At 46.2% G+C, this 21,800-nt stretch overlaps 4 protein-coding genes across 8 annotated transcripts in view; 1 reads left to right on the top strand and 3 right to left on the bottom strand.

The window, feature by feature from the left end:
- Positions 1 to 1,567, bottom strand: part of MAD1L1 (mitotic arrest deficient 1 like 1) — a 464,357-nt gene extending 462,790 nt beyond the window's left edge. The window contains exon 1 of one of the 2 annotated variants that reach the window (XM_083474732.1): positions 1,352 to 1,567. In XM_083474732.1, coding sequence (XP_083330858.1) covers positions 1,352 to 1,371 — 20 coding nt within the window. In that variant the 5' untranslated portion in view covers positions 1,372 to 1,567. Of the gene's footprint in view, positions 1 to 946; positions 967 to 1,351 lie in introns of those variants that run through there. The other variant, XM_083474733.1, reaches the window with a different exon arrangement.
- A 3,984-nt stretch (positions 1,568 to 5,551) lies between these two features.
- On the bottom strand, positions 5,552 to 11,014 carry MRM2 (mitochondrial rRNA methyltransferase 2; the record flags this gene model as incomplete). Of its 2 annotated transcripts, none has more annotated exons than XM_083474813.1 (3): positions 5,552 to 7,292; positions 8,588 to 8,846; positions 10,880 to 11,014. In XM_083474813.1, 3 exons carry the CDS (start codon positions 11,012 to 11,014, stop codon positions 6,847 to 6,849), a joined length of 840 nt encoding a protein of 279 aa, XP_083330939.1. In that variant the 3' UTR covers positions 5,552 to 6,846. The 2 variants fall into 2 exon arrangements, with proteins under 2 accessions (XP_083330939.1, XP_083330940.1); XM_083474814.1 differs by having other exon boundaries at positions 8,588 to 8,877; positions 10,880 to 10,999.
- A 3-nt stretch (positions 11,015 to 11,017) lies between these two features.
- Positions 11,018 to 16,260, top strand: NUDT1 (nudix hydrolase 1). Its single transcript, XM_083474854.1, has 4 exons — positions 11,018 to 11,194; positions 12,688 to 12,849; positions 14,746 to 14,891; positions 15,537 to 16,260. The coding sequence occupies exons 2-4, from the start codon at positions 12,698 to 12,700 to the stop codon at positions 15,707 to 15,709; spliced, it is 471 nt and encodes a 156-aa protein (XP_083330980.1). The 5' UTR covers positions 11,018 to 11,194; positions 12,688 to 12,697; the 3' UTR covers positions 15,710 to 16,260.
- Positions 16,261 to 16,594: 334 nt separating this feature from the next.
- SNX8 (sorting nexin 8) overlaps positions 16,595 to 21,800 on the bottom strand; it is a 37,509-nt gene continuing 32,303 nt past the window's right edge. The window contains exons 11-12 of one of the 3 annotated variants that reach the window (XR_014518984.1): positions 18,812 to 21,600; positions 16,595 to 18,599 (exon numbers count right to left, since the gene is read on the bottom strand). Coding sequence is in view for 1 of the 3 variants with exons in the window: in XM_083474777.1 (XP_083330903.1) it covers positions 21,487 to 21,600 (114 nt within the window). In the remaining 2 variants the exon portion in view is untranslated. Of the gene's footprint in view, positions 21,601 to 21,800 lie in introns of all 3 variants that reach the window. The other 2 variants (XR_014518985.1, XM_083474777.1) reach the window with 2 other exon arrangements.

Genomic DNA, 21,800 nt, shown 5'->3' with positions numbered 1-21,800 from the left:
GTTTCCACCCTGTAACCAAATCCCCAAAGATTATGTTAAGGATTGGGGGGGGGGAGTCCTATATCCCTCCCTCACTCTGAGGAGAGGAAAATCTCCCCAGCAACAGGTGGCTTGAATGAGGGCATGTGGTCAATAAAGGTCAGTCAGTATGTAAATGAACAGAGTTGTAAATGAGTCAGCAATTGAGTCTCAGAGCCTGATGGCTAGGGAAGGAATTAAGCTGTTTTATTTGACCAGTGTAATTTTCTGTAAATAAAAAAGATTTTCTGTAAAAATAAACTCTGCTGCAAGCCTTGTAAAGAATACAACCCAAGAGTAGTTGCTCCTTATCAACCTACTGGATTGCATGAGGACAAAAGAGGTCCTTTGAACAGCTGAGGAGGGAAGGAAGCAGCACTCTAGACATGCTCATGAGTCGTGATCTTGGAAGTTTTCTGGAAAGTGGCACATGCCCTGGAGAGATACCTAATTCAGCATTGCTTATTTTATTTGTAGTTAATGAACTTTTTAAAGCATATGTTGATTTTTGTCCCAATACACCTCAAGCATTTATTTATGATATATTACTTGCATTTATATGCCACCTTTTTCTCCAAGGAGCTCAAACTGGTGTACATGGCTACCACCACCCTCATCATTTAATCCCTACAACAACCCTGTGAGGTAGGTTGGGCTGAGAAGCAGCGACTGGCCCTCCAAGGTCACACCAAGTGAGCTTCAAGGCTGAGTGGGGGAGGATTCGAACCCAGGCCTATTCCAGCACTCCAACCCCTACGGGCTCTGAAACGCTACATCTATAAACATTTGACCTGAAATATGACAACTTTCGAGACGCAAAGTTCTCCCTGAGGGAGCGGGTGGGAAAGCGGAGGGGCGTCCACCTCACGAGCACCCTCGATGAGGCGAAGCGCACTCCGAACATGCCCAGAGGCACTCTCGGTTTTACCTCAGAAACCAAGTCGGTGGGCGCCGCTGAAGTTTCTGGACAGCAACTCATTCCCGTGATAAGTCGAGGCTCGAGAAAACTCCCGCTCTCGATGAGGAGAAGCGCACTCTGAACATGCCCCGGAGCACTCTCTCTCTCTAATTCCAGGTTGCCCTCGGAAGCGTCGTGCGAGAGTTACAGACAGGCACGAACCCCCCTTCCCCCCACCCCGGGATGAACCTCTCCTCGTAGGAAGAAGGCGCGTCTCTTCCCTCACACAACGGCGGCCGGAGAGGGAACCGGCAGCGCTCCGTCGCCAGCGGCGAGTTTTACCTCAGGGGGACCCTCCGCGCCCGCGGCCAGAGAGGCGCTCCGGGGCCAGCTGACCAGGCCCGGGGCCCTCGGCTCCCGGCCTCGCCTACTCACCCTTCTCCCCAGCCGGCCATGTCCCCCTCGCGCTCGCCGACGCCAACCGGCCGACGCTCTCGACTCTCTTCACTGCTTGGATCTCCCTCCTCAGCCCGGGCGCCGAGATATTGCGAGACTTCCCCGCGAAGCTACCGCGAGATTACCACGCGCGCCCAGCGCTCGCTTGCTTGCTCGCGCGCTCTCTCTCTCTCCTCCGGTCCTTCGCTTTCGCCCCGCCTCCTACCGTAATGCAGCGAGTATTAACCCCCATGCTTCTCTCTCCGCCGTCGTGTCGGGAATGTGCGCGCATCCCCGCTGCCCGCTCGCCCGCCTGGTTTGATGTAAGCGCGCAGCGGCCGCAGTGCCGGATTTACGGAGAACCTAAACAAGCTATAGCTTAGGGTCACACTCTCTTGGGCCCCTCCAAAAATATACTTCTTCTTAATTGTATTTCACTATTAATATACTTCTTCTTAATTGTATTTCAGTTCAACAATTACTTTGATAAAATACATTATTTTGTTATGTGCAAATGGCTTTAGATACCTATTAGGTCCATAAACTACCATATAGCATCTTTTGAACACAAAAAACAGCGACAATTTGTTGTTGACTAAGGACAGCTGGACGTATTATTGTTGTTGTTGTTGTTGTTGTTGTTGTTGTTATTAATTTATTATTTGTATCCTGCCCATCTGACTGGGTTTCCCCAGCCACTCTGGGAGGCTTCCAACAAAGATGAATAATAATAATAATAATAATAGTAATTTATTATTTGTACCCCGCCCATCTGGCTGGGTTTCCCCAGCCACTCTGGGCGGCTTCCACAGAAACCAAAAAACACTAAAATATCATACATTAAAAGCTTCCCTGAATAGGGCCGCCTTAAGATGTTTTCTGAATGTCAGGTAGTTGTCCATCACCTTGACATCCGATGGGAGGGCATTCCACAGGGCGGGCGCCACCACCGAAAAGGCCCTCTGCCTGGTTCCCTGTAGCTTCGCTTCTCGCAATGAGGGAACCGCCAGAAGGCCCTCGGCGCTGGACCTCAGTGTCCGGGCAGAACGATGGGGGTGGAGACGCTCCTTCAGGTATACTGGACCGAAGCCGTTTAGGGCTTTAAAGGTCAACACCAACACTTTGAATTGTGCTCGGAAACGTACTGGGAGCCAATGTAGGTCTTTCAAGACCGGTGTTATGTGGTCTCGGCGGCCGCCCCCAGTCACCAGTCTAGCTGCCGCATTCTGGATTAGCTGTAGTTTCCGAGTCACCTTCAAAGGTAGCCCCACGTAGAGCGCATTGCAGTAGTCCAAGTGGGAGATAACTAGAGCATGCACCACTCTGGCCAGACAGTCAGCGGGCAGGTAGGGTCTCAGCCTGCGTACCAGGTGGAGTTGGTAAACAGCTGCCCTGGATACAGAATTGACCTGTGCCTCCATGGACAGCTGTGAGTCCAAAATGACTCCCAGGCTACGCACCTGGTCCTTCAGGGGCACAGTTACCCCATTCAGGACCAGGGAGTCCTCCACACCAGCCCGCCCCCTGTCCCCCAAAAACAGTACTTCTGTCTTGTCAGGATTCAACTTCAATCCATTAGCCGCCATCCATCCTCCAACCGCCTCCAGGCACTCACACAGGACCTTCACCGCCTTCACTGGTTCTGATTTGAAAGAAAGGTAGAGCTGGGTATCATCTGCATATTGATGGACACCCAGTCCAAACCCCCTGATGATCTCTCCCAGCGGCTTCATATAGATGTTAAAAAGCATGGGGGAGAGGACGGAACCCTGAGGCACCCCACAAGTGAGGGCCCAAGGGTCTGAACACTCATCCCCCACCACCACTTTCTGAACACGGCCCAGGAGAAAGGAGCGAAACCACTGTATAACAGTGCCCCCAGCTCCCAACCCCTCTAGACGGTCCAGAAGGATGTTATGGTCGATGGTATCAAACGTCGCTGAGAGATCCAGCAGAACTAGGAAGCAACTCTCACCTTTGTCCCTAGCTCGCCGGAGATCATCAACCAGTGCGACCAAGGCAGTTTCAGTCCCATGATGAGGCCTGAACCCTGAAAAATACATTAAAATGTCACACATTAAAAACTTCCCTGAACAGGGCTGCCTTCAGATGTCTTCTAAATGTTAGGTAGTTGTTTATCTCTTTGACATCTAATGGGAGGGCGTTCCGCAGGGTGGGTGCCACTACCGAGAAGGCCCTCTGCCTGGTTCCTTGTATCTTTGCTTCTCGCAATGAGGGAACCGCCAGAAGGCCCTCTGCGCTGGACCTCAGTGTCTGGGCTGAACGATGGGGGTGGAGATGCTCCTTCAGGTATACTGGGCCAAGTCCATTTATATATATAAAGGGCCCCATAACCTTCAGTAGCTTAGGGCCTCATCAAACCTAAATCCGGCCCTGGGCCGCAGCCCTGAGGTGCTTCACCTCCCCTTGAGTAAACACCATCATGCTGTAATGAGAATGTGAGAATATAGCGCATTCTGCTGGATCAGGTCCACCAAGAGGACTCCTCTGGTTCAGCATCCTGTCTTCATGGTGGCCAACCAGATGTCTCTTCTAGGGAGCAGGACAAAAGCACCGCTCCCTTCCTGTGGTCTCCAGCAACTGGTACCCAGAAGCATTTACTGCCTCCCCACTATGGAGGTGGAATCCTTGAATTGTAGAGTTGGAAGGGACCCTGAGGGTCATCTAGTCCAACCCCCCACAATGCAGGGAACTTTTTGCCCCACATACCCTGAGATGAAGAGTCTCATGCTCTGAGCTATCTGCAAACACACAACACAGCATTTGAACACAGCCACCATGGCATCTAATGGCTTATCAGAGGTCCAGAGGGGAGGAACACAAGAACAGACCATTTCTGCGGTGGCTCCCTGTTTGTGGAATGCTCTTCCCAGGGAGATTTATCTGCCACCTTCATTACGTACATTTATGCACCAGGCAAAAGTGTTCCTCTTCAACCAGGCCTTGGGCTGATTAAACACTCTATGGCCTTTTAAATGTGTGTATGAGAGGGGAGTCCCTGGTTTGTTTTTGTTCTTGCTCTTATTATGTATCATGTGTTCTCATCCTGTTTTTTTGTGTTGTGAAATGCCCTGTGGTTTTCAAATGAAGGGTGGTATATAATTTCAATAAATTATTATGATTATCAATTTTCTTCATGAATTTGCCCACTAGTCTTGAAAGTGTCCAAGTTGGTGGCAATCACTGCTTCCTGTGGGAGGAGGGTTCATAGATTATGTGCTGCATTAGGAAGGGCTTTCTTTCTTTTCTTTGGAATATTTTTTATTAGGAATTTCAACATAACAATTCATCAAAAACATATCATCCTCATTCCCCCCCCATTTCTTCCCTCCCCCCCAAAAAGAAAAAAAAAAACCCCACCCACCCCAGACTTCCCTCAGCTCCTTTCTCTGGTTTTTCAGCACATGCTATTCTTTGCATATTATAAAATTGTAATGATCCTTAATTTTTCTATCTATATATTATCAAGAAGAAATTTGTGTTTATTCAAAACCTGCCAAGGAATCCAGTTCATTTTGTTGTTTCTTTAAGTACTTTGTAAAAGGTTCCCATTCTTCTTTAAAGTCACAGTTGCCATTATCATGTAATTTGTGTGTCAATCTCACTTTCTTTTTAAAATTACGGTATGTGTGGCATGTAGAAAGTGGACAGAAGAAAAGGTGTCCCCCCCCCCTTTGTAACACTATAATTTGCAGATATTCAATGAAGCCAAATGCTGGAAGAATCAGGGCAAATAAAAGGACTTGTTCACAATGCCAAAGAATAAACTATGGGACTCACTCCCACAGTGAGCAAGCAATGCCTACCAACCTGGATGGCTTTAAGAGGATTAGACAGATTCATGGAGAAGGCTGTCAGTAGCTCCAAGCCATGATGGCTATGCTCTGCCTCCACTGCCAGAGGCAGTTGCTGGAAACCCCAGAAGGGGAGAGAGCTCTTGAACGTGGGTCCTGCTTGCAGATAGCCCAATAGATGCATCTGGTTGGCCACTGCGAGAACAGGATGCCGGACTAAATGGGCCACTGGCCTGATCCAGCAGGCTCTTCTTCTGTTGTTAATTAAATCAATTGAAAATAGAAGGAATGGTAAGAAGCAAGGAAGTGAGATGGGTGGGTAGAGGGGCATGAAGTACTGTAAGATGGCTTTGGAGGCCATAGAGAAATACAGAGAACTGCACACTGAAGAAATCCATAAATTTTAATATAGGTTATCACAGGCAAGACATTCTGATCGTTCAACAGAGGGAGAGATGTTGCTGGTCTATCCTCTCACCTTTTACCTGGTCCTTTAAACTGGAACTTCATGACAGCAAGAAGTCCCTCCATGACTTAGTACCAGAGGAGCGAAATTGATGTTTTCCTGCGCTCATGTCGGGACAGAAACACACGGGGTTTTGGCAGATCACTTTCTTCTCACTCCCCATATCCAAACAACCAATTAGTGGTTGCAATCCCATGCAATGCCAGCAGAGCATTGCTACTTTCCCATCATCTGTAGCAACTAGCAACCATTGGGCCCACTCCAACCTTGATAGCCAGCCTTCTGCCCTTTCTCCCCTCTCCTCCAAACCAGAAGATGAAAGACAATTGTGTGGAAAGAGGGAGCGTTGGTCACAGGCCTGAAAAAGTTTCCCACTCTTGGGGCAGAGGCTGCAAACTAGGGCCCTCTCTGCCCCAGCCTGTTTGCAGGGCAGCCTCACAGTCAGGATTACAATTCCTCTTCCTCTTAAAAGATCTGTGAACCACCACATTTCAACATGGGTTTGCTAAACCTCTAGTGCTCCTCCCCAAATAAGTTCCTCAGTGTGTCCTCTGAACATCCCCATCTGAAGGAAAGGGAAGCAGGATGAGAACAAGCACCTGATGGTCTGGACATGACACAAGTTCTATCTCAGCATGGATGTTTCCCCCCCCCAAAAAAATGTATTGTTAAAAGTTGCATAACTGTACAATGCAGCATCATTGCATTGTTAAGTGTTACACTTTGTACAAATGGCACTTAAGGGGGAAAAAGTTATTTCAGAGGAAACATCTGTCAACTGATATGTCTCCATGTTCTAGTTTTAAATGAGTAAGTGGGGAAGGGGCACAATCCAGAGGCAGAACAGTTGCTTTGAATGCAGAAGGTCTCAGGTGTCTCCTGGAAAGAACTCTTGCCTGAAACCCTGGGGTTCCTAGCTGGCTAATATCTATCCAACACTTGGTGCTGTTTTGTGTGTTGTTAAAGCTGAACTGGGCTCTTAATGACCTCTAGATTTTATTTAGTTGTTATAAACATTTTTATACCACCCTTCAATCATATTTCCTGGTTATTTCAAAGGGAAGAAGATCTGTTGCAATAGCTTGCAAATGAGGTCCACATCCCTCCAAAGATACTCATTGTTTCACAAAAACTCTGGACTTACAGCTCTCTGCCAACTAAAACCAACCAGCAGCTTTCATCAAATGTACCACACAAAGCACGCACACAGTGGCTCATGTTTTTGATGCCCTGTGGGCTGCTCGTTTGTATGATTGCGCCAGGTAATATCTCTCGGCAGATTCCTTTCTACTGGCTTGGAGTTTTAAGGTCTTCACCTCCTGGAAGTCTTGCATCAGTCTCTTTTGCAGGAGATGGCTCTCCCCTCCATCCCAGTACTTGCAGAGCATGGTTCCTCCAGGTTCCAAAATGTGCTGAGCCAGATCCAAAAGAGACAAGCAGAGATGGATCAACTTATGATGATCTAGTTGCCGGATACCAGTAGCATTGGGTGCCATGTCACTCAGGATAACATCCACCATCCCTTTAGGGAGCACTTCCTTGATTTTCTTTTGGGTCATTGGATCTGTGATGTCAGCGCGAGGTAAGAGGACTGCTCCTTCCAGAGGAAAAACATGAAGGAGGTCAACTCCAAGAACAAAGCCGATTGGGGCATCTGGATCTAGAAAACAGAAGTGTCAAACGAAGAAGGCAGTCTTTAAATGTGAAATCTATCCAGTGGGGTGTAATGGCTGAAGAATCAGACTAGGACTTGGGAGAGACCAGGGAACAAATACCTCCTTCTCAACTTGCCTTAGGAAGTTTCATCGCATTCACTATCCACAACCTTCCTACACAGATGCTGACTAAGTTCTGTCAGCCTCACCCACGCCTGGCACAAGAATCCATTCCAGCCCATAAACAATATTTTTAGCAAGCCTCCCCATAACAAGCTATTTGAGAAGCAACTCTTTCTGTAAAGATCAATATTTCAGAAATCATCCTCATCTATCACTGTCTCGTATTGTCGTCAAGCCACTCAAGAGTCAGCCAGCAACAACATTTTCCGCTTTCAGAGCACTTTTACTGACATTAATGAATTAAACCAAGTTCCACCGAGACAACCCTCGCCTTCGTTTTCCAGGGGGAGAACCCATGATAGTAAATGAATTCTCTGGCAAGGATGGAAACAGCATTTATAAAAGACAAGGGGGAGAAGGGGGAGCATTCCCAGCCAAGTATCATGTGTCACATTGTTTATTTATTTAGCTAAAGATAGATGGCTATAAATAGACAAGCAGCTATAGGACCATCATGGCATCTTATGGGGAGCTTTCACAAGCACAAAATCAGACAAACAGAAAAACAGGTCCCTACTCCTACAGAGATTACAGGCTAAAATAAACTATGGGAAAGGACAACTAGAAACAAGGGTGGTGGAGGAAATAAGTACTGAATATATATTCATTTAATTTATAGCCTGCCTCTTTTCCAACATGGGACTTTAGGGGATATCCATGCATTAACCAGATCAGCCATATAAAGGAGGGCCATAGGTCCTGAAGGAGACAAAATAAGTCCTGCAGCCTCATTTCTTGAGGAAACATTTTCCAGTCTCCAAGGATTCAAAAGACACTGCTTGGACATTATAAAAAATTGCAAAACCAGAGGGTTAAATACTTGTGGCTTTATTTGAAAGTGATAAAGCCAGGTGTCCACACTGTTGTGACGCATCTGCCCCACAGCAATTACAACTAAATGTGGAAATGAGTCGCAGATTACAAGGCAGGTCAGCAGTGGCTCTGACCACCTATAATTTTAATTCAGGAATGGGAAACGTCCAGTCTTTCAGGTGCTGCTCGACTCCAATACCCATCAACCCCAGACAGCATCACAATGATCAGAAGTCATGGGCATTGTAGTTCAGCAACCTCTGTAGAGCCGCATGTGCTCTGCTCCTGTTCTAAATGCACTCACCAGAACCCGTAGCATTGACTCTCTGAACTGCAACCTGAGCCCAAGCACCAGGGGCCGTGCCACAGTCTATCACACGCAGCCCAGGGCAAAGGATGCGGTATTTGTCATCTACTTCAAGCAGTTTGTAGACACTCCGGCAACGATAGTGCTCCTTCTTGGCCTTCTTCACATAAGGGTCACTGAAATGCCGCTCCAGCCAACGATGCTCTGCTCCCGTTTTGCTTTTCAGAAATTGTACAGCAGTGTGGATCCTCTGGTGCTGAAGCAAAAGATTTGGCATTTTCCAGTATCTATCAGGGAGGGAAGGGCAAATTATTCTACTGCTCAATGGGCACAACCCATCTGATGACTATGGACCCGAATCTAGAATTTGGCACCTGATTGTCTGGATTATAAACACCCTTCCCATCCTTTCTGTTTCTAAAATAAATGCACTTCTGTAATCCAAACCCCCAATCTGCCATGCTGGAAGGGGTTTGCATGAGGATGAGGTGTCCTTCTCCTCATCCCTGCCTGGATCCGCTGGCCTCTGCCAGTAAGGAGCATCTTAGTGGCATAGGTGCCATCTATGCAGGGCTGGCGGGGCCCAGGACTCCCCAAATTTTCAATGAAGGGGTCTCCCCCCCCCCCCGTGGTGGCATGCACATGCCATGGAGAATCCGCACGACACGTCAGTATGCCCCTGTGACGTGCGTTGAGTGACACAGGAGGGAAGGCAGTGCCCCTGCCAGTGAGCCCATCCGAAAAGGTGGGCAGAAACTACTAGAGGAAGACTAGAAAACGGGAAACTTTGGTGGCAGGGAGGGAGTGGAGCTGGGCTGGCACAGGACCCACTGAATTTTAACCCACTTCCCACCACCCTTCTATCCTGGCTGGTGCAAGTAACAGAACTATGGAAGTGACAATGGCTATGCCACCCCACAGTCGATCAGGGTGACTAGATTGCCCCCTAACTCTGCATATGATCAGGATGTAAGATTGCAATCTTAATTTGCAAAGTGTTGTACTTTTAATGTACACATTCCCAACACACACACCCTGTGAAACATGCCACTATTTCTTCCCAATTTACGGAAGAGAAATGCAACTGACACAGACTTGTCCAGGTCTGCTCAACATTGTGGTGACACAATGAACCCATAGCAGAGGAAGGACCAGAAGCCAGGCTTCCTAGATTAAAGTCTGGCTCTTTCTGCTCTGCCTCACACTGGTAGAATTATCACTGGTCAATTTATGCGAAGTCCCAACACCCCCTGTGTATAAACTTCCTCATTACTACTGTTTTATCAGGCTAACTTTTTCAGGTCAACATTCTGATAGTGTGGCGAGACGGAGTATATAATCCTTTATGCGCAGGCGGTCCCATAACTTTAGAAGCTGCACAACAATAGGGCTGCCCTACGTCCAGGATTTCTCAGACATAGCTGGAATACTGCAGTCCCAATCCTACACAACAAACAGTTGAAACTACTCCTAGCAAGTAGGTACAGGGATGGAGAAAGCTTTGGTTGCTGCCTTTCTGGAAGTTAAACTGGTCTTAAAGGTGCAGAAGCATGTCAGTTTGATAATAAGGCAGCTATAATTTCATATGGGAGGTAGAATCCCCACCTTTTAACTCACATGATTCCTTTTAACACCACCAGTTTGAGGGACCACATTCCCTCAATCTTCCAGGGGCCACCTACTAAAGGTGGATCGCTGGGGCTGATGGGAGTTGTAGTTCAAAACATTTGGAGGTCACCGAGCTGGCAAAGTTTGGTTTACATACTTATGGAAACTGCAGACAGCACCTTAGAGAGGAACATGGTGGGGGAGGGAGCCGATTTGATGCCTTTCCCCCCAAACGGTCCCTCTTGCAACACAAACAAGCACTATCCCCAAGAGCAGGCACGCCCAAATTCGGCCCTCCAGATGTTTGGGGGCTACAATTCCCGTCATCCCTGACCACTAGTCCTGTTAGCTAGGGTTGATGGGAGTTGTAGTTCCAATACACCTGGAGGGCAGAGTTTGGGGACACCTGCCTAAGAGCGAAGCTCAGTTGCTAGAGCATGAGACTCCTAATCTCAGGGTCGTGGGTTCGAACAAAAGATTCCTGCATCGCAGGGGGTTGGACTAGATGACCCTGGGGGTCCCTTCCAACTCCCACAATCCTATGATCCTACGATTCACAGGGCGAATGTTTTTCACTCCACCACGTGCAAACCCAAGCAGCAACTCCACACAAGCGGCCGACTAACCGGAAGAGAGCCGCTCGCTGCTCCCGGGAGTCTGGCCCCGCTTCCAACTCCTTACCGGCTCATGACTTCTCCCTCCGCGAGGGCCGCTTCTTAGAGAGGGGGACGCATTTGGGTGTTGCACCGACCTGGGACGTTCCCTCAAGCGTCCCTCCGGGGAACGGCGCCTCGTGCGCTGGGTTCCGCCGCACATTGGCACCTGGGCTGAAAGAGAGAGAGAGAGAGAGAGAGAGAGAAAAAGAGAGAGAGAGAGATCATTTCTTTTTCTTCTTCTGAGCGGGCTCTTCCTCTTCCTCCTTAGCAAGCACCGCCTCCTCGCTGGGTGGCATTTTCCCGCCTTGCTGGAGAAGCTGCCACAGGGATCTTTGGTCTGGTAGGAAAGACTATATTTTAAAGCTTTTAATGTTTAGCAGACCATTGTATTTTAATATTTTGTTGGAAGCCGCCCAGAGTGGCTGGGGAAACCCAGCCAGATGGGCGGGATATAAATAATAAATTATTATTGTTGTTGTTATTTAAAGGCTGCGATATTCCACAATCCCCTCTTAGGGCAACGGCTTCTTTAGGGCAGCCAATACGTCCTCGAAGTAGCTTCATATTATTTGGTGGTTGGGGGGAGCATTATTTTACTTATTGTTTCCTTTATTGTTTGTGCACCGCTAATGTTTTTTATTACTGATGGGGGAGACTGGGGGTGGGCCTTGTTTCTCCAATATGTTGCATGGCATCAGGGGTGCCAACTTGAATAAAATATTGGCGGGAGGTAAGCCCCACCCCCACATAATTGAGCACGTGACATGGCACATGCACACCATTTGAATGGCAATGCCCATCAACTTTGGGGGGGCCTCAGCCCCCTCAAATATTTTATTGGGAGGGGCAAAGGGGCCTTGACCCCTAGGTTGTTGGCTCCTATGCACGGAATATTAATGTGCTATTTATTTATCTGTTTATATATTTCATAAAATATAATACACCGCTTGCTTTAAGAAAAAGAAAAAGCCTCAAAGTGCTTCACAAATGGTAAAACAATCAAATCAAGAAAAATTCACAACCCTGCTTTAAAACATACAAAGGTTAAATACTTAAACCAATTAAAATTACCTCAACTTTCTAAAACGTCTGGATCAGCTTGTTGAAACAAGAATGTTTTTAACAGGTGCTGAAAATAGTAGGGTGAAGGCTTCTGCTTGATCTAATAGGCCGTTCAGAAGTGCAGGTGCTGCCGTACTAAGCAATTGAGTTCTTGCAAAATGCAGAATGGGTATTACGTATATGGCACCTTTAGTGGTGCCAATTCCATCCATCAAAGCAGTCAAGTGGGCACTTGTAGGGTAAAGTGATCTCATGGGTTAACTGGTCCCAACTTGTTATGGGCTTTATATGCTAATAATAACATGATTCCTCTCCCTTTCTATGGTATAATGTAGTTATGTTATATTTCAATGTACATGTTTTGGAGACTTTTTGGCTGGCAAGCGACTAATAAAGTTTAACAAATACTAATGATGATTTTGTGATATATGGATTGGTGTGGTGAATAAATTGGCTCCAAGAAAGATTTTGTGGTTTTTCTAATGGGCCAATAAGCCTGCATTTATTTTCCACAACCACCCTGTGGGGTAGGTTAGGCTGAGAAACTGACCAAAGGTCAGAGCTGGGTGGGGATTTGAACCCTAATCCCCCAGTCCAGCACTTTGACAAGCATACCACATTGGCTTTATGTGGGCTTCTGAAGAGCGGTGGATCCCATAAGTCCCACTGCGCCTTCCACATCTGTTGTTAAATCTGCTAGCTGTTGTAGACTGCTAAGCTTCATTGATTCTGAGCACACATTATCTGCTGCTGGTCTCCTTGCCTTTGTAGAGCTTAAAGCATGCTGACAACAAAACTATTCACTCTGGTCCTGGTGGTACAACCACAGCGAGTCTTGCTGGGCATGAAAAAACGTGGATTTGGGGCTGGGCTCTGGAATGGATTTGGAGGGAAGGTGCAGCCTGGCGAGACAGTTGAGCAGGCAGCAAAAAGGTAAGATTGAAATGACACCAGGCCAACACAGGTCTTCCTAGTGCCTGTAATAGATTGTTTATTCATTATAGGCATGTTTAAAATATTATTTACAGAAAATACAGACATTCAGTCATATAAACAATAACATTTAAAAATATACATTTTAATGTATAAAACAAACATTTATATCCTTATGTATTAAAATTCCTTCCTTCAGGGATAGCCTGAGGAACTGAGGCAGATAATGGTGATGATGAGAGATGAATTTCTAGGCCTTATAGACAAAATAAAAACTGACAAATTGCTGGGTCCAGCTGGCATCAACCCAAAAATTTTCAAAGAATTCAAATATGGAATTGCTGAGCTTCTAACAAAAATATTCTACTTGTCAATAAGATCAGCCTCCATACCTGGGGACTAGTCACACTTCTCTGAAGTCTCTCAGCCTCACTCACCTCACAGAGTGTTTGTTGTGGGGGAGGAAGGGAAAGGAGATTGTGAGCCGCTTTGAGACTCCTTAAGGGGAGTGAAGGGCAGGATATCAAGTCTAAACTCCTCCTTCTCTTCTTCTTCTTCTTCTTCTTCTTCTTCTTCTTCTTCTTCTGCCTAATTGCTGCAGTGTACATGGCAAAGCTTTCGCTCTGTTGCGAGGGAAATGCCTTCTTTTAGAGGCTGCCATCACGTTCCAGGAAGGTTTTCTAAAACTAGCCAAAACATTAAATCAAAGGCGCAATTCTGAAAAATGGAAGCTATCGGAGAGGTGCCAGAGTGATGCTGAAACCCCTGCCCAGGGTTCCCATTATCCCTGATGGGGAGTGACGGCCAGAAATATCCAACAGGACACATTACTCATAGCTAAAGACAGGTCTAATTAACAGCATCAGCTAAACACTCACAGGCTTTCAGAGTATTAGCAATTCTCTCTCAGTTGGAAGAATAATTGGGGAGCTGAGAAACAACCATCTGCCAGCATCAGGTACAAAGTGAACAGTTTAAACTGCAATTAATGCCTGCTTCCAAAGTATGGGCAACACAGTGATAGATACCCACTGGCATGGGCAGAAGGCAAGAGCACATGATTCTAAAGCTCACACCAGGCTTTCCCATATAATGCCAAATAGCATCTGAACCAGCTCTTAAGTATGCTTACAGTAGCTGGCTTTGTTGTACCGTATTAGCCCGAATATAAGCCACACTTTCCCCCCAAATTCCGACAGGGAAAAGTTAAAGTGCAGCTTATATTCACCACCGTATGCCACCAAAGCGGCACAGCTTTCTGCCCCCACCCCTGGAAGCAGCCTGGGAGTGTGGGGCAATGGCGCGCTGCTCCCAAGCCTCCCCCGAGCTGTCGGGGGGGAGGCGGCCGGCAAAGCTGCACGGCCACCTCCTGGCACTGCCTCCCCAAGCCTGCACTGGCTGCCCCCCGTTCAGGGCAGTAGTGGTGGGAGGTGGGTGTACAGCATGCTCGAAACTGGGTGCCAGCACCAGCTTGGGCAGCGAGGCACCAAGCGCTGGCTGCCGCCCATCCCCCGGCGGTACCACCCTGGATGGGGACAACCAGCACTGGCTTGAGGAGGTAGTGCCGGGAGGCAGGCGCACAGCGCACTTGGAACTGGGCGACACCCCATGCCCCATTCAGGGTGGGAGTGCCAGGAAGCTGGCCGTACCCACAAATAAGCCTTTAAAACTCAGGGTGCAGCTTATTTGCAGGTGCAGCTTATATTAGGGCCAATACGGTATATTGGCATTGGTATAATCAGGTGAAGTCAAGTGCAAGAATCCAGGCCAAATGCCCCACAGTTTTTCAATGAGATTTGTGTCATTATTGTTGGGGAAGTCTTTTTTTCTGGAAACAGAAGCATCAATTAGCTCATTCACACTTACTGCAAAATTAACCTTGCTCGTTATATTCAGGGAGCTAAAGGAAGAGAGTGGACTGATGGTGGACACTTTGCAGAAGATGGGACAGATAACTTTTGAGTTTGTGGGCAACACTGAGCTGATGGAAGTCCATATTTTCCGCACCGACAGTTTTCAAGGAGACCCCACGGAAAGCGATGGTAGGAATGTGGTTGGGAGTGGAAGAGTCATACCTGCCCTTTTAATTCCTTTCTACTTTCCCCAATCTTACAAGCATGAAGTGCTGGATCTTTCAGCTAAAGAATTCCACCCACCCACCTCCAGGGTTACTGGGGACACGGGATGGTTTCATCTTTTCATCACCCAGCCAGCTCATGTAGTTATTTGGCTAGAACTTGTGAGGAGTAAGGCTGCATTAAATGAGCACACCTTTAACTGCTCAGAAAAGTTGTCCAGTTATTGCAGACCGTGTAGTGTGGGAGGAGTGGCTGCAAACCATCATAGCTGTGTTCTGTCTCTGCTGTCAGAGGCAGAAGGTGCTTCTGAATGCCAGCTGGTGGAAACCACAGGAGGGAAGAGGAGGTCCTTTCTAGAGGCCAACTAACTTGAACACCAGGATCCGCTGTTTTGTAGATAGTGGTTTGAGAGAGATGTAGCATGTCCCCTGGTATGTGCATACAGTTTTCCTTTCCTTTGCTTCATCTTTGTTTCTGGTGAAAGTTTTTTCATCAATCCACAAACTTAGCAGACATGGGGTGAGTGCAGAGACCAAAAAAAATTTAAAGAAGATCTGTTTCGCTCCTTAATCCTTCTTCCCTTGTGTGCATGTTCCCACTTCCCTGCAGAAATGCGTCCACAATGGTTTGACCTGGACCAGGTGCCTTTCAAGAACATGTGGCCAGATGATATCTACTGGTTTCCTCTTCTGCTCCAGAAGAAGAAGTTCCTTGGCTACTTTAAGTTCCAGGGGCAGGACACTATCTTAGAATACACCCTGAAAGAAGTGGAGAAGATATAAGAGCAGACCAAGGACGTTAAGCACTTCACGGCTGAGATGTGAACCATTGGCCATATTGGCCGAGAACTAAGCAGTTAAGAACTTGACACAAATGACCCTTTCCATCAGCTCCACAGCAAAGGAAACAACTCTCCTTCGCTAGTGCGAGGCTAGCGACAAAGCAGGGCAGCTGCTCTCTTGCAGGAGACAAAGGGCAACACTTCTTAGGCATGCACAACTGCCTAACTGCCGATTGTTCCTATTTCACTTTGCAGCAAAAGCCGGGTTAGTGCCTTCTTTAAATAGTGTTATCTTTCTGTATCGTGTTTAGGGTCCAGCTCCTCTGTTATTGAGTAGATGTTAAACTGGTTGCACGTTAGTGGCTTAGCTTTTTTCTCCTTCCCGGTAGTGGTTATGGACAGGAGCTGCACATCCCAAAGGCGACCACTTCTATGCAGAAGTTTTATTGACTGTAATGGCAAGCAGGAAAGAGACTAGTGAGTCGCTTCAGGGCATGATGCATCGCTTCCAGGTGTAGTTTGTGTTAAAAATAAAAGTCCCAACATACTGTTTTTCTCAATGTGGTCAACTGGAGAATTCCAAAACACCTCCTAGCAGTGCATAAAAGACTCCCAGCCTTTTCCCGCTCTTAGCAACTAGTATTCACTAGCATCTTGCCTCTGAACATGCAGGGATGTATATATTCTAATAGCAATCCAAGTTCTATACGGTAATCTGCACAGAACCAAAATGGTGCCATCCACATGCAAAGAGGAAGCTATCTGCAGACTTGGGCGTCTCCCAGCATTTGTAGAAGAATAAGTAGCCTTTAGGAAAGAAAATCTAAGAGGGCAAACAGCCCAAAGCAGATCCCTCTTATCATAACTAAAAGACAGTGAGAATACGTCAGTTTTAAAGTGCCCTTTTATTTCTTCTGTTTTAAATGTCTGTCATTCAATCTCCTCAGTTTGAGTGTTCATTGCTCCACACGCAGCCAAGAAATATCCTGTCACACATCAAGAGGCTTGAGTAGCCAAGCACCCTGACACCATCTCAAAGACGAGTAATAAATTTTTCAACTGAAATAAATTTTAATTTTTTTTAATACAAGTTTTATACATCATTCACAAACACACATTTTTGTAACATTTGATAGATTCTTTTTTTTTTTTTTTTTGGATAGTCATAAAATCTGTAAACATTTTTTTTTTAGTTTATCAGCTGTAGTAAGACGTTCTCCAATTCCTGCAGTTTGATAAAGTGCTTTATTTCTTTTTAAAAAACAAAACAAAAAACACTATGCAAAGTGAGAAGGAGACATGAAGTTTGCAAATTTCAAAAATACTGAGGGGGAAAGCACCCCTTATCAACTGGCGGTTTCTAAAGGGGAGAGGAGAGGTTAAAGAGTTGAGAGTTTGCCAGTTGTTCCACCTGGCATTCAGAGTTTTGCTGTTGAAATATAACTTCCCTTTAAGGCTTAAGACATTTACACACTGCAGAGCTATTCCCATTTCTTACATGGACGTGGCTTCCCCAAAAGAGTGAACACATAAAAAACTGCTCTCCTAGTAGAGACTAGATTTTCTGTCCAACAAGAGCAACCTCTTGGACTAGCAGTTTTAGGCAGCTGTCCTTTGACTAGGCAAAGCTGGAGTAAAACTAAAACCACATTAAAGGCGTTTGTCTCAGTCACCCATTAATGCCATAAAGTTATGTGCACATGAATGAGTAAACCACACTGATTTTGGTGGGGTTTGCTTCAGAGTAAACATGTACGTTCAGAGCCATGCACTCCTGTGCTCACTGGGAAGCAAGTCCCACCAAGTCCAAAAGGGACTTGTGCATAAAATGGAATACAAGAAGCTGGCTTTGCGGATGCTGCAAAAACATCCATTTCATGTGGCGCATGCGCAATGAAGCCAGTTTGGTCCTCCTGAAGAAGGCGAAGCCCCCTAGTGGAAGGCACCATAGGCAGCTTATGCCTGCCCTCTTTTGTTATCAACAAGCAAAACGAAACCTTGCTGGCTGCTCAAACATGAAGAAATAAGATTAATACTTTTAATTTGCATTATAAACTCTTTCAAAAATATACTATTTTAACATATAAAAGAAAAGGCAGGTCAGTTTTTCTGCAAAAAAATGTGCACTTTGCAGGCCTTCAGGCTGGTTTGCAGCCCGAGTCCCCCTAGGCAGTGTGCTTAAACCAGGCATGACCAACCTGGTGCCCTTTGGGTGTTTTGGAGAACAGCTCCTGCCAGCCCCAGCCAGTACAAGTAGCCCTTAACTAATAGGCATGGGGAAAGCCCGAAGGCCTACCTGAGCCATCGGTTTGGTCCTAAGCAGGTGAAATATCCCGACACCAGAGTTGGACACTGATGAGGTCCTTGTGTTGGTCAGAGCTATTCCCTGCATCGGGGAGAGGCCTGCAGCTTCTGATAAGCTATTTAAAGGAGGAGAAACCAGGAGGTTGCCCCTGGGGGGGGGGGGACAAGGCAAGGAAAGGAGGGAAGTCTGGAGAAAAGGCTGCGAATCCCTCCAGTCATAAGGGGCAAAACAGGTGCTTCAAAAACTAACAGACCTATATTTACATTGGGGGAAGTGAACTGTTAAGGCACATGTAGATTTGTTTTAAAATATGGTCCCAAGAAGGCAAAGAAGCCTGTGGAGAGGGAGCCTGGACCTCCCTCTTATATATTTTATCTATGAAACACACAGATCCCTCAACGAAGGCAGATCTAACACAAAATGTCCATCTGCAGTATGAATCTGGTTCTGCAATTTGCAAGATTACAGACCAGTCAATCCAACTATGTTTCACCCACTAGTTTAATCCCACTCCCAAGGCTACAGTGGGGCTGCCTGCTTTTTAGTCTCATAATTAAAAAAAAAACCCAGCACAATACAGTGGTACCTCGGGTTAAGAACTTAATTCGTTCCGGAGGTCCGTTCTTAACCTGAAATTGTTCTTAACCTGAAGCACCACTTTAGCTAATGGAGCCTCCTGCTGCTGATGCGCTGCCGGAGCACGATTTCTGTTCTCATCCTGAAGCAAAGTTCTTAACTCGAGGTACTATGTCTGGGTTAGCAGAGTCTGTAACCTGAAGCGTATGTAACCTGAGGTACCACTGTTAACCTGGCTACACATTTATCCTTCGCCTTCCCTCACCTGCTATGCACTGTGTGGATTAAGGGGAAGTTATCCTGGTGACATCACAGACACCATTCCTGCTGCAAACTTGTGGGGGGGTGGTGGTTGTTTTCCAGAGCCTGACCCTGGAGAGGAGGCGGCCCCTTTGAATGTCAAAGTTAAGATCCGTCTTTCCCAGTAATTGAAACAAGCCGCCATTACATCAAGTGGAAGGAGAGCTGGGTCAGAAATTCGAATAGAGGGGCTTTCATTGCATTCTGTACTGGGGTCTATTGATAAGGATACAGCCTCCTGCCAAGGTATCTGACAGTGAGGGGCAGCCATTACATTCTCCTCCTCAACCACACATATCTTGCGATTCTGAAGGGAAGAATGAAGCAAACGCTTCACACACCTTTTGAAGCTGGAAATAATGGGGCTGCTTCCAATGTGATCCCCATGTCATGCTTCTGAAAAACGGTTGATGGCTGCATACTTCCATACTGCAGTACGCATATGTAGATAATTTTTTTTAAAGCACCGAAAATGTGGGAGACAAAACACAACGAAACAGATAAAATATATGAAATGCATACTAGCTAAATAGAAACCGCGAGATATCTGAATTAACAGGCCATATCAGAAAGCAGTTCAGAATATATTAAAATGTATTTCTCTATATCTCTAAATCGGACTAATAAATTTCCCAGCCAGTAAAATAGCAAACACTAAAGTGTGTGAAGTTAATATATTTGCTTGTTCAATTCATTGTTGATTTTCTCTTTAATTCATCCTTAAGGCATTATACTTGGGTTGAGTAGTATTTGATACTATCTCAGTTTAGCAGCTTTGAAATCTGTGCCTCATTCCTTTGTGGAATGCTAAATTCTTTTTTGACTTCATTAGTCCCATTTGGAAATAACTGTGTATTTGATATACAAATTATTCTTATATTCTGCATGGCTTTCTAAAGACAGCCTTTAATGGAGATATTTCACATTACATCTTCCTGTCCTGGTTTTCACCATTTGCATTTGATATATTTTGGAGAGGACGTTTACCCAGAAAAGGATACAACTTCCTTGCATGTGTACATCACTGCAAGCACACCACACTGGAACAGAAGCATATGCAAAAGAAATTTCAACTGTCCCTTTGGTCCCTGGCCAGCAGTTGGTTTTGCTGGAGAACCACTTTTAAGAAGTGGGAGGTGGCAAAGGTATGAACTGCCACAGGCAACGTGAACTGCTGGTATGCCCTAATGCCACAGACACAGCTCCCTTTCTGCACATTGTGACTGTTGATATGATACCACCTGAAAAAACAACTCGATTGTCCTTTTCTCAATTCAAATTGAAGCCGGTTTGGAGGGAAATGCACCAAACTGCAGTACTCTATAAGGAATGAACGGGTCATAGAATTGGAACCCCAAAGGCCCTTTAGTCCAACCCCCTGCAATTCAGGAATCTCAACTACAGCATCCATGGCAGATGGCCGTAGATATGGCTTGTGGATAACGTTGCATGCTCACCACTTCCCAAACACACTGTAGGAGCACACTTGATGCAGAGTAAATAGGAGCGTGTACACAGCTTTTGTGTCTTTGGGCAGGTGTTTGGGTAGCAACCCACTTGGGGACAGATTTGGCCATGGCATTCTGCTCACCCTCACATTTGCCACCTGCATTCTCGGGAACATATAAAGCAAGGCACATAGGAAGCTGCCTTATACCGGATCAGACTATTGCCCATCTAGCCCAGTCTTGTCTGGCAGACAGTGGCCCTCCAGAGCCTCAGGCAGAGAAGGAGCCTCCCCAACCTTCACCTGCTGCATGAGCCTTCTGATGAGAGATGGCAAGCACTGGATCTGGGAGCTGTGACCACTGAGTGCTGATCCCTCCCTTAATAAAATAAAATAAAAACTCACAAGAATCCTTTGAGGATAGTTACTCTGCAAAAGAGTTGCTTTCCTAGGGCCAATCAATAAACTCCAAAAAGTATTCAAATTGAAGAGTATATCGGCAACAGAAGGCTCCTAGCAGAGAATAAAACCGAAGCTTTTGGAGCAAAGAAATTCATCGTCACCCCAGAATCCTTCAAAAACAATATTAAAGGTGAGAGACTGATGCTCAACTCTCAGATTAATACCAAGATCTGAATAAGCCTTTTGGCTGAACAAACAGCCTTGTTGTGCCTCCTTCCACTTGAGCAAGTCAGGAAGTCTTCCATTAATGTGATTTGCCCATTTCACCCAAACTGGCAAATTACGGTATGGTCAACAGCTTCAGAGCAGGCCAGTACATTAAGCCAACATCACACCATGGTTTACTATTGTGGCTTATTCTAAAGCTGCTAACCACAGCTTCCTGGTTCGGATGAATGGAAAACAAGTGAGTGAAAGAGTCACTGCTGTGTTTGATCAGTCACACGAAGGGGCTGTGCGCACAAGCAAAACTGATGAAGCGGAGATAACAACCGTTTGAACTTGCTCATTCTTGCTCTACGCACTGTCACATTTCCCGGCAGCCCATATATCATGGAGCAGCTCAAAGCAGCAAAACGAAACAACAGGGACTAATATAGCCAATGGGAGGAGACTTCTCGACATCCGTATGCGCAGGAGAACAAGCTCCTCCCTTTCGCTCCCTGCCACGCCCCACAGTCCAAAAGCATTAACTAGGAAAGAAGTTGACTTCCTGGGAGGACAAGGGTAGAGCTGGCAAGTTGCTTGATCCGGAGAAAAGGCAGCTCAGCTTCGGCTTCAGTTCATTCCAGACTTTGCTCATCTAAAGGGAGGAGGATGATGATGATGATGATGATGATGATGATGATAATAATAATAATAATAATAATAATAATAATAATAATAATAATAATTTATTTATACCCCGCCCTCCCCAGCCAAGGCCAGGCTCAGGGCGGCTAACAACCAATAATAAAAACAAGTTGAATGAATACAATTTAAAAACAAGATTAAAATACAACA

This window comes from Podarcis liolepis (genome assembly GCF_965112155.1).
Source record: "Podarcis liolepis genome assembly, chromosome: 14".
NCBI lineage: Eukaryota > Metazoa > Chordata > Lepidosauria > Squamata > Lacertidae > Podarcis > Podarcis liolepis.
The sequence above is the reverse complement of the archived record's forward strand: the minus strand, read 5'-3'. Positions and strand labels throughout refer to the sequence as shown.

Bases quoted from the DNA above. Each gene is read 5' to 3' on its own strand.
- NUDT1 (XM_083474854.1), top strand. From the start codon at position 12,698: ATGCTGACAACAAAACTATTCACTCTGGTCCTGGTGGTACAACCACAG. The intron at 12,850-14,745 runs GTAAGATTGAAA...CGTTATATTCAG, and splicing joins GTTGAGCAGGCAGCAAAAAG to GGAGCTAAAGGAAGAGAGTG. The intron at 14,892-15,536 runs GTAGGAATGTGG...ACTTCCCTGCAG, and splicing joins AGACCCCACGGAAAGCGATG to AAATGCGTCCACAATGGTTT.